Source organism: Nyctereutes procyonoides, unplaced genomic scaffold (genome assembly GCF_905146905.1).
Source record: "Nyctereutes procyonoides isolate TBG_1078 unplaced genomic scaffold, NYPRO_anot_genome, whole genome shotgun sequence".
Lineage (NCBI taxonomy): Eukaryota > Metazoa > Chordata > Mammalia > Carnivora > Canidae > Nyctereutes > Nyctereutes procyonoides.
Window position 1 is genome coordinate 13,933,897 of NW_026575133.1, and position 12,639 is coordinate 13,946,535.

Below are 12,639 nucleotides of genomic sequence, written 5' to 3' on the forward strand. Positions count from 1 at the left end.
GTATTTCCAGGCACCACAATAAAGGCTGTAATTAAGGTTGTAATAGTTGTATATACTGTTAGGAAATAACAGTCTTTTGAGCCATTCCATCTTTTTTTGTCAACTCTTTCATACCTATTAAGGTCTGTAACCATGAATAATTCTACATTTGGTGAAGAACATTTGGTAATCTGAGGCATATTATTAAACGTCAGTTTTCTTATCTGTGACGTCAGTTTTCTTATACTACTAACATAATCTTTTTCTGAAAGTTCATTTGTTTCATTATAAATAGAGGCCCTCAACTCTTTCAAAATGATGCTAAATTAATTTAGGGGTAAAAGTGTAAGCTTGAACAAAATTTATTGTTACCCAGGGCACAATCAGTGTCATTTTGATAATCTCTAATTAAGGCATAGTAATTATCTGTTAGGTTAGTGGTTAGAACTTCCAAAGTACTGGGTCATTGCCTATCTGATGGTTTCTTCAGATGGGATTTGAGCCAGTAAGGGCCTTTACTCTGCATTTCATTCTGTTTGTTTGGAACTCAAAATTATGTTGAATGTTCCATAATATTTTATGATACCATTCATCTTTGCCTACCTCGTGAAACTTCTTGATCTGCCCAGCTCCTAATACACCTTATCTTTATTTCTGGCTTCCTAAGTACTGATGGAAAAGACCGAGTATATAGGATAACAAATTATGAAGAAGCAGTATTGTGTCATAGAAAGAGCCCTGGACTAGAACAACCTGAACACCCTGATGATACTTGGTATATGGTCTTGGGCACATCTCTTTATGAAGACTTCTTCCATTATCTAATCTGGAAAACAAGAGATTTGGACCATTATTTGCTTCAAATAATTAAATGAAAGGCATTTCTTTGACTTATTGGTAATATGTTAGTGGATACTTCTTAATCATTGAAAGTCTAGTTACTTAAATGTGTTTTTTGTGTATTTGGGTAAAGCAGATTACCACTGAAATAAACCTAATTTGTATATCTACTTTTATGTGTATTGCTAGAGGGACAATCATACAATTAAGTCTGTTTACATGTGCTAAAATTTGTAAGCCATCTTTATAGTTTATTCTCCACAGTCCGTGATATTTATAGAATTCCTACATAAAATGTTTGTGATAGGCCTGTTTTTTTCCATATATTTCATTGGAAAAGTAAATTTTGACAATGGAGCAATCTATGAATGACATGATAGCACTAGTATGTGCCATTATTATGGCAATACTTGAGCATGGTAGCTTGAGAAAAATCAGTGCCTCAGAGTGTAGTTTCCTCTTATCTATAAAATGTGATCCTTGAATCTAGTGTGCAGTGTTTCAAGAGAACTTTCAATAGAATCAATAGGCATTATAACAATAAGACTCTAGTGCTTGTGGGATAATTTAATCATCTTCCATTGGGGCACTTAGGTAGTGTCATTTGTATTACTTATATTACATTTGCTATTCAGTGCTCATTGTTTAGGGTTTTTTTCTTTCTTTTTTTTCTTGACTTTTATCTGTGCCTAGTTCCATTTTCCAAATCTGTTGATTTCCGTGTCAGTTGTTTATAAAATCTTGGCTAGCAGTTGAAAGTAGTTTATTCCTCTTAGAATTTAAAATGAGTAAAACTTCACCAGTCAGTCTAAGGTTATGGCTTGTTATAGTTTGTGCAGGGTCCAAATTGTTTTCTAAAACTTTAAATACCTTCACAATTTTACAGTAAATTTCATTAAGAAAAAGTAAGCTAGCATTTGTTGTTGTTGCTGTTGTTGTTTTAACCAAATATGCTGCTTTGAAGTCTTGGCATATCTTTGATTTTTGTTTTAAATATGGAACAATAGGCCTGGTACTTGAAAGTACAATAATCTTTTTGCTTATGTTCTAGAAGAAGCTGTTAAAACTGCCAAGAATTAAGTTTGAAAAGACTTTCTTTAATAACTTTTCATAAGATTGTTTTTACCATTCTCAGCCTAGAACTAATACAAACCAGACTGATTTAGGAGGAGTTGTAATGTAGCAAAATAATTCAATTCATCCGCCACTTATGGAGTCCCCCGCCCATGGGGACTACATACATAAGCAAAGAGATCTGGAAAATTGAACTAGAACTAGATAAAACTCAAGGAAAAATGAAAACAAATGGACATTGAGTAATACAGATGGCACTTTCTAAGTGCCCAAATGGAGGAAAATTTAATTATCCCCCAGATCACTAGGATCTTACTGCTATAGCCTGCCATAAACATTTTTTTAAAAATTACAAGCATTTCCAATTCCCTTCCATCTCTAGCATATATTCATTCCCTCCTCTCTATCTCATACAAACACACCTCTTTTCCTTTCAGTTTCCCATCTGACCATAACTTAGAGTTTCCAGAATAGTGTTTTTCACACTGTGGGTCACAACCCATTAGTAGACCAAGAATCTATTTGACCAGTATTTATTTTTTTTTAATGAAAAAGATTAAAACAAAATATCAGAATGTACTGCTTAGTAAGGGAAAGTACCATAAATTTATGCCAGTTATATATCTCATATGTGTATATATTCATATATATCTGTATATATTTGTATGTGATTACACTATAAAATGTATTTCTTATTGTGGATTGCCATTTTTAAAAAGTTTGAAAGCCATCATTCAAGAGTATTTCATCTATTTGTGCCTTCAACCTAAATTTCTTTAAACATACATGTTGGGTGGTTATTTCATAAATATTTGGATAAGATTTTTTAAATGAGAATTTTTGTTTATACCAGATACCTTGTTTCTAAGCTGCATGGCCAGAGGGAAACCTATAGTGTTGACAATACGTTTTATAACATTACTTTATAAAAAAAAAAAAAAGATCTGTTTTCCTTCATCATTTTCAATTCAAAGAATCCTCTTAGAAGACACATATTTTTCCGCAGTGGAGTTCATGCTAGTTTGCACTGGTTTATATTGCTCTGAAGTACTAGAAAGGATAACTGTATATTGTAGCCTAAAAATAGGATTGATTATGGAGAAGGACAAACATATGGTCTCATTCATTCGGGGAATATAAAAAATAGTGAAAAGGATTATAGGGGAAAGGAGAGAAAATGAGTGGGAAATATCAGAGAGGGTGATAGAACATGAGAGACTCCTAATTCTGGGAAATGAACAAGGGGTAGTAGAAGGGGAGGTGGGCAGGGGGATGAGGTGACTGGGTGATGGGCACTGAGGGGGGCACTTGACGGGATGAACACTGGGTGTTATGCTATATGTTGGCAAATCGAACTCCAATAAAAAAAATACAAAAAAAATAGGATTGATTAAAACCACAAAATATCACTTTACATCTATCAGAATGGCTAAAGTCAAGAAATAACAAGTATTGGCAAGGATACCAAGAAGAAGGAACCCTCATGTACTGTTGGGAAGCTGGTGCAACCCCTGTGGAAAACAGTATGGAAGTTCCTCAAAAAAATTAAAAATAGAATACCATATGATCCAGTAATTCCACTATTGGGTATTTACCCAAATAAAACAAAAGCATTAATTCAGAAAGTTATATACGCCCCTATGTTTATTGCAAAATTAGTTACAATAGCCAAAATATAGAAGTGTCCATCGATAGATGAATGGATAAAGAGTGTGTGTGTGTGTGTGTGTGCGCGCGCGCGCACACATGCACGTGCACACATAACACCACACTGGAATATTACTCAGGCATAAAAAAATGAAATCTTGCCATTTGCAGCAGAATGGATGGACCTAAAGGGTATAAGTCAGAGTGAATAAATAAATAAATAAATAAATAAATAAATAGATAAATAAATAAATAAATAAATAAGGAAAAGACAAATACCTAAAATTTCACTCATGTGGAATTTAAGAAACGAAGCAAAGAGACCTCCCCCCAAAAAAAGACCCCAAGACTCTTAAATGTAGAGAACAAACTAGTAGCCAGAGAGATGGGGGTGGGGGAGATAGATAAAAGGGATTAAGAGGACACTTAGCGCTCATCAAGATAAGAAACATGTAGAATTGTTGAATCATATTATACAACTGAAACTAATATAACACTGTTATGTTATTATACTTGAATTTAAAAATAGGCTTGGTTAATTTTAAAGAGAAGAGCACTGAAACAGAGTTGTTTTCCATATCCCTAGAAGCAGAAATACTTAGTTTAGTTGTTCAGGATTAAGAAGTAGAATCTACCAGTTTATTCCCTTAAAATAACCCTCCTTGGGAAGCACTATAGTGGAGATGCATGACTCCTTACAACCAAGGCAATTCTGGCACTTCTTTGTTTAGAAAGAAGGTATTTGTTTAGAAAGGTTTTACCAGCCTCAAAAACAAAAAAATAATCGGTGCTACTAAATAGCTGAAATTAGCATTAGAAAAGAAAGTACTAGCTTATCTCTGGGTGTGGGTTGTGATTAAGACCAGTGGCTTTAGACAGCTACAAACTAGATTTAAATCCCTAGTCCACCACTTGATAGCTCTTTGGCCTGAGACAAGTTACTTCTCAATGATTTTATTTCCTCGTTTGTAAAACAGAGATAACACCTACCTCATCGGATTAAGAGAAATAAATAAACTCATGCAATGTAAAGTTCAGTGGCTAGCATATTCCTGCCTCTTTTGTTAAAGATTAATTGACCATATAATTGTGGGTTTATTTCTGAGCTTTCTACTGCCTTCCATTGATCTAAGTGTCTGTTTTTGTGGCAGTGCCATACAGTTTTTATTATTACAGTTTTGTAGTGTAACCTGAAGTCTGGAATTGTGATACCTCCAGTTTTTTCTTTTCTCTTTCTTTTTTGTAGATTTTATTTATTTATTCATGAGAGACAGGGAGAGAGAGAGGCAGAGACATAGGCAGAGGGAGAGGCAGGCTCTGTGCAGGGACCCTGATGTGGGACTCAATGCCAGGACTCTGGGATCAAACCCTGTGCCGAAGGCAGATGCTCAACTGCTAAGGCACCCAGGCATCCCTGTTTTTCTTTTTCAACATTGTTTTGGCTTTTTGGGGTCTTTTGTGGTTCCATACAAGTTTTAAGATTGTTCTAGTTCTGTGAAACACACTGTTGATGTTTTGATAGAGATTGCTTTAAATCTGTAGATTGCCCTAGGTAGTATGGGTATCTTAACAGTATCTGTTCTTCCATTGTATGAGTATGGAATGTCTTTCCATTTCTTTATGTTCAATTTCTTTCATTAGTGTTCTACAGTTTTGTTGTTTTTTTTTTTTTAAGATTTTATTTATTCATGAGAGAGACAGAGAGAGGCAGAGACACAGGCAGAGGGAGAAGCAGGCTCCATGCAGGGAGCCTGATGTGGGACTCCATCCCAGGACTCTGGGATCAGGCCCTGGGCTGAAGGTGGCGCTAAACTGCTGAGCCCCCCGGGCTCCCCTGTTCTACAGTTTTTGAAGGTGTTTTACCTCCTTTGTTAAGTTTGTTCCTAGGCATTTTATTTTTGGTGCAGTTATAAATGGGATTGTTTTCTTAATTTTCTGCTGTTTCATGATTAGTGTATAGAAATGCAACATATTTCTGTACATTGATTTTATATCCTGTGACCTTACTGAACTCATTTATCAGTTCTGGTAGTTTTTTGGTAGAATCTTTAGGGTTTTCTTTATATAGTATCATGTCATCTAATGCAAGAATTTTTAATGTCTTAAAGTTAGTTTGCTTGGTCTAAGTTGCACCAAGGCAGCTGTGGAGATTAATGCTATCAGAGAAGACTATTATTAGAGACAAATACAGTAATCTCCCTGGTTGTCTCCCTGGTTGTTCCTGTGTTTTAAAGATGAGACCAGATATCTCTAGTATTTATCAGAGATTCAGATCCTAAGAAGAAAGTGGCTTTTACCTTCTTCCTTCTAGATCTGTCTAGAAGAGTGTGATTATCATGATAATTAAGTGAATCAGCTGTTCACATGGTTTCTGAATAGTTTTATACTGTTCCTTACTTGAATTTGAAGCACTATCTGTGGAAGTTACCCATAGTCTGGCAACCTTAGTTAATTCCTATATTTCCCCCAAGGAAGTTGAATCATCAGAAAAACTTAAAGCTGTTTTTTTTCTCATATGTTAATAAATTACACTTGCTATAAAATGTAGTGGTCTTTAAATATGGCCAAAGTTTGGTTTAACATAAGAAAGCATAAGAGAGAAAAGACAAGCTCTAGTGACAGTAATCACAGATTGTGGAAATTTTGCCATTTTAAAAGATGTGATGTTTACTTTTGGAGATTTTGATTGTTGCTCCCTCTAAAGATTCAGTTAGCAGCTAATGACATTATTATAACTGAATTGAAGAGTTTTCATTACCTCTGAAAATAGCAATTTCCAATTTAGGACTATAAGATATTTTTACTTTAATAAAATATTGTTAAAAAATAATAATAATAATAAAATATCGTTCTAATAATTTTTGAGAAGCTACTTTTTAAAGTTGCCACTGATACTCTGGGAAAAAAAAAGAGTTCTACTTGACCTCCATAAAATCCAAGTTTAATAATGAACTTATCATGAGTGTCCTCCTTTGTGTTTATTAATGCAGATAACAAGGGGAGTCTCCGACTTGAAGCATGAGTTCAGATGCCAGCCAAGGCGTGGTCACTACTCCTCCTCCTCCTAGCATGCCTCACAAAGAGAGGTATTTCGACCGCATCAATGAAAATGACCCAGAATACATTAGGGAGAGGAACATGTCTCCTGATCTACGACAAGACTTCAATATGATGGAACAGAGGAAACGAGTTACTCAGATCTTGCAAAGTCCTGTGAGTTGAAATAATTATAGAAGGCTTTATTTTTCTTCTCTCTGGAAACCTTGGTAGAGTGAGGTAGGAGGTACCTTAAAATATGCTCACATTAGAAAGATGATGAAGGAAGAATGACTACTAGATGCCCCTAATTTAAATACTTAATTTGCAAAGCTTTAATAACAAACTAGTACTGTCTTGATGGTGTAAATTTTCTTTGTGTGATTTCTGCGGGTAATGCTTCATTAAAGGACAAAAGATCCAGCTGAGCTAGGATACCCAATTCAGAGTGAATATCTGGGTAGAAAAGAAAGGACTGAATTGTTGGGAAACAAGAAATGAGTTAGGTACATACCAAGCACATATTTTCTTTCTTTGTGTACCTTGATGCTCAGAGCGGGATAGGAAGACTTAAGGTTTTTCAGGTGGTCTGTGATTTGGTAACCTAATGTTACATACATGTAATGCAGGCATACATGTATGCATACATGCCAAAGCTAACTAAATTAAAAGTGGATTATAAACTTAAGCTTAAAATTCTGTCTGCACAGTAATATCCAAATTTGGTAAATCATATTCAAATGATTTGTGAGTTTTCTTACAAACTCTTAGTGGAACTGCAAAGGTCACATATCAGTGATGGAAAATGAGAGAATAGCTTGATTTAAGATGCAAAATGAATTAGTAACTTTATTCTTTTTTTTTTTTTTTTTTAGTAACTTTATTCATAATGAAGTTCATGGACTCCTTAAGGGTAGAGTTCAGCAAACACAGACACATGATGCCCATGTTGGGGTTATATTAGGTTTCCAACTTCAGTACTAAAATAAGCATCAAGGCATAGAACTGCCTCAGGTGGCCCTGGTAAATCATTTTTGTTGTGCCCTTGTGAATTTAATTACAGAGGTTGAGCCCAAGGCCGAAGGGGAATTCCACTCTGAGTAATTCAGCTATCCAGTGACCTAGATAAAAGCAAGTACAAGTTATAAAAGCAATGCAAGCTTTGAGAAATTTAAGTATAGCTTAACTTTAAACCTACCCTTTAAATAAACCCATAAAGATATCCTTTCCCAATGGAAAGGAGATTAACCAGAGGATTCATCATGAGGGAGTAAATGTTCAGTGCCTTCTTTTATGCAAACCTAAATTTTCTGTGTTTATAAATACTTGAAGGGCACATTAATTATTTGGATCAAAATAAATAAATTTTCTTTTCTAAAGAAACACACCCCGCTTTTAAGAACTAACTTATTAGCCAAATGATTATAGTAACATAGAATGAGATGAAATTCAGATTTTGTTCAAAGTTGTTAAATATTGAGATTTCTTTCAGAAGTACTCCCAAAAAGGGATACCTCGGTGGCTCAGCAGTTGAGTGTCTGCCTTTGACTCAGGGCATAATCCCCGGATCCAGGATCAAGTCCCATATCAGGCTCCCTGCATGGAGCCTGCTTCTCCCTCTGCCTGTGTCTCTGCTTCTCTCTCTCTGTGTCTCTCATGAATAAATAAATAAAATCTTAAAAAAAAAAAAGTACTCCAAAAAGGACCATCCAGTTTTAACTATAGAGTTTAAAAGGAAAATGTACTAAGCAGCATTTCTATGCAAGGGTTTTCATTTAATTTCCCCATTAAATAATGACAGCATAACTTTGAGTAGATGCTCTGATTTTTTTATACTTATGTATTTCCATTTGTAAATTGGCTAGAGGTATCAATCTCACATGTCCTACGGAGCTTAATGAAATAATAGGAAAAATTAGACATAAAGATTATCATTTCCATATTCATTTAGCAGGAGTGGTAATTTTCAATCCAGAGAGGAACAAAGATGACTTAAAAGAATTGTGGATTGATCATTTTTTTCCCTAGATCTTTGGTAGGGAATTTAAAATTTCACTTGTGACTTAGAATAAATGTATACATTTTGTCTTCCTATTTTGGGATAACAGTTCTCAAATTTTTTTTTAATTTTCTTTTATTTATTTATTTATTTATGATAGTCACACAGAGAGAGAGAGAGGCAGAGACATAGGCAGAGGGAGAAGCAGGCTCCATGCACCGGGAGCCTGACGTGGGATTCAATCCCGGGTCTCCAGGATCGCGCCCTGGGCCAAAGGCAGGCGCTAAACCGCTGTGCCACCCAGGGATCCCACAGTTTTCAAATTTAAGACAACAAACTTCACCCAAGGAAATAACCCATGGTGACCTGTATTAGTATCTACTGTTAAATAACAAGTTACCCAAAAACTTAACAGCTTAAAACAACAAACTTCTATTATCTCATCGTTTCTGTGGATCAGGAATTCAGGAGCAGCTTAGCTGAAGTTGCAGTCAAGACATCATCCAGGGCTGCTGTCATTTGAGGACTTGACTGGCCTGGAGGTTTCCGCTCTTGAGATGGGTCACTCACATGGGTTTTGGCAAAAGGCCATAATTCCTGGCCCTGTAGACCTTTACCTGAGGCAGTTTAAGTGTTCTCCAGAGCATGTATCTGAGAGAGAACCAGAAGTCTGTAGTGCAATTTATGACTGAATCTTAGACATTAAACACCATCCCTTCCAGTTGTAGTCAGAAGTGAATCACTAACTTCAGCTCATACACATGGAGAGAGGAATTAAGATTCTCCTTTTAAAGGGAGGATTGTCTACTTTGATCACAATTTAGTTTAAAAGCACTGTAGTCTGTCACAATTTATTTACCCTCCTTCCACATGCAAAATGCATTCACTCTCTCCTAACACCCCTGCAAAAGACTCATCTCATTACAGTATTTACCTGAATCCAGAATCTTAGAATTCAGTCTACCTCTGTTCCAGCTGCAGATGATGCTCCTCAGTGTGATTTCTTAAGTGGAGCTCCTTTAGTACAGTTCCTCTCAGTCTAGACACCTGAGAACTAAAGGGACAAGTTATCTGCTCTCACACACAGGCAGTGCTGGGGTAGGCAAAGATAATTGCTATATAGATATTCCTACTCAAAAGGGGGAATTTAGAGGTACAAAGGAATAACTGGTCCATAGTAATTGTGGAATCTATCTAAGCAAATGTTTGGAAGTTCCCTTGATGGAGACCCAGTCCTTCTATTTCTAGAGAGTCACTCTAGCTAGTGGCTCTGCCTTCTGGACTTTTCGTTCTACCTCCTGAATCATCTTTCCTTTTTTTGAATGGTAGCCTATGTTGTTGTGTTTCTTTCTTTTTCTTTTTTTTTCAGTGAACTTCCTTCTTGTAGAGGTTTCGAGTTTCAAAGATTTATTTTCTTTTGGAATTATCTTTATTCCTTTATGCCTGAGCTTGTGGTATTTTTGCTAATACAATTCTCTTAAAACTTATGTGGGTCTCCTATGAATATTGCGGTTTACTCTTGTTAGAACGCATAACCAGTAAAGATCAAAATCAAAGATATTACTAATTCTTATAGGAAAAGAGTTTATAAGCCTTCTATTTAAAATGTTGATTACCTGAGAAGGAAAATAGAGAAACTAATAAAAACAAAGTATAATACTTCTTTTTAAGCCCCTTAATAAAAAAAAATAAGCCCCTTAATACTTAATTAATACTTATTATGGGCACCTGTTATGTATCAAATCCTGTTTAATCCTCAAAACAACTCAATCAAAATAAGTATTAATATCTCTAGTTTACAGATCAATAAACTGAAACTTAGAGGTATTAGATAACTTGCTGAAGTTTTTACAAGTTTAAATGGTGGTCTCTGAATGTAAACTCTAAACCTCACACTCTTAACCAATAGCCTGTACCACTTAAAGCATTCAGTAACAATGAAAAAACTCTACCCGTATATTATTATTGCTTTATTCATCTTCAAATTCTGTTGCTTAGGTTAATGTAACCAACACAAGAAGAGTTTTCAATCATAAGATATTTTGGTGTCTGTAAATTTGGATGACAAACACAGTACCTTATTGCCTTGAGCTAAGAAAATAAAAGTATGTCTCATCCAGACTCCCAAGTATTACTTTATTAGTTCTTTCTAGGAATTTAATCTTTTGGTCATCTATTTATATATATATATATACATAAATGTTTTTATTTAATACAGTATTTGTCTTAGAAATTAAGCACTGGTAAGTAAACTAGGTTTAGCTAGAGATCACATTAATATACTAGGGAGAATCGACAAGGTTTTTTTTTGACCAATACACTCCTCATATATATGTCTACAGATACCCTAGGTTATCATTAACCCCCTTATCTCACAATGAAGTGTCCAGGGCAAACTGTTGGAATTAAATGATTCTTCACCAATCTTAAGGAAGCATGCAAGTTGAAAAACTAGGACATTGTGCATAGTAGATATTTAATAAAGTTCTATGTAGATGGATGGATATATGAATAGCTGGGTGGGCTTGGAGTCATTAAACATTTGAATGTTGTCCATCAGGCTCCTGCTGAACTTGACAACTTAATATGGAAAACATTTGGTGGATTTCAGAAGAAGAATCAGTGTTCTTAAACCTTACTGTTAAGAGAAGCAGTTTAGACTGGTTGATAGAAGTGTGCAATGGTACTCCGAAGGATAGAACAACAGGATTATATACGTGGTGATACATCAGGCACATTGACACTTCTTAATAACAGGGCAATATGTGTAATGCTACAAGCTTACTTTGAAGATAGGAGAAACTTCACCTTTTAGAGTATTGCTGTAAGTAAGGCCTAACATGTTACCAGGGTGGTGATGGGACGCCTGGTTGGCTCAGTTAAGCGGCTGAACTCTCAATTTCAGCTCAGGTCGTGATCTCGGGGTTGTGAGATTGAGCCCTGCATTAGGTTCCATGCCAGCTTAAGATTCTCTTTCTTTGTCCTCCCTCTGTCCTTCCTTCCCTCACTCTCTAATGAAAAAAAGTTGAGGGCACCTTAATTAGATTAGTTGATCAAAACCACCATGATTTATCTGATCATTTTGGAACTGTAAGATACAAGAATTCATTGATTTTGTTTGCATTTTTATTATAAACAAGCTTCAAGAAAAGCTATTATTCCAGCCCTTAGCTTCATATTAAGACTTAGGCAGAGGACAAAGACCATCCAGAAGAAAATTTGGTTTATTTGTTTTTTCTCCTTTCGACAGGACCAGTGGTAATCTATTTCCAAATGAATACATTTCTTAATGGAGAAATTCTAAGTAAGTTTGATACTCTCCTAATCACGCTTGGGAGAGATCTAATAATATAATTGCAGGATGCGTTGGGAGACAAGTCTGTAATCTTTTTTCTTTTTGCTCCAACTTTTTTCTCTAGTAATTATTATGAAGTAGAACATCCAGATATTACTATTTAAAATGTATCTGTGAAATTTATCAGTATTCTGTTACTTGATGTCCAGAAGATAAACATTACTTAGAAATCAGCCTATGTGATTTTCTTTTCTTTTTTTTTCTTAAAGCCTTAATTGAAATAATTGCATCAGTTCAGTTTCTTTTATCAAATTGGTCCTCTTTTCTGTGATTTTTCCTCCCCTCTTTTCTGTGATTTTTCCTCCCCTCTTTTCTGTGATTTACAACACCTTTCATCTAATACCCCTTTCTCCTGAAAGCCCGGATCCTAGATACAGAAGCTAGGGTCTGATACTTCAAGAAAATTCTGCCTTTGGTTTTTAGTATACATGAATATGTATGTACTTAAGTACACTCTCACCTACATGAATCTCAGGTTTCCACATCTTTCATGTTTTTATAATCCTATTTATTTTTATCCATACCTTATGAATTCCGCATTTATAGGATTGCTACCTCACTATTGACCATATATAAAATAAAAAGGTATAAGATTCAGATAGGGCTTTTAAGACACCCTCTTTTAACTTAAACATTCTGTTTTTCATCTAGTGATTTTTTTTTTTTTTACCATACTGTTTTAGACATGTGTTTAATGAGAGAGCTGTCC

The 12,639-nt window shown here is 35.1% G+C and overlaps 1 protein-coding gene across 11 annotated transcripts in view; it reads left to right on the top strand.

Annotated features, from left to right (window-relative positions):
• ADD3 (adducin 3) overlaps positions 1–12,639 on the top strand; it is a 117,646-nt gene that overhangs the window by 80,393 nt on the left and 24,614 nt on the right. For all 11 annotated transcript variants that reach the window (XM_055300098.1, XM_055300097.1, XM_055300108.1 and 8 more), the window contains one exon: positions 6,531–6,753. In XM_055300098.1, coding sequence (XP_055156073.1) covers positions 6,559–6,753 — 195 coding nt within the window. In that variant the 5' untranslated portion in view covers positions 6,531–6,558. The remainder of the gene's footprint in view (positions 1–6,530; positions 6,754–12,639) is intronic.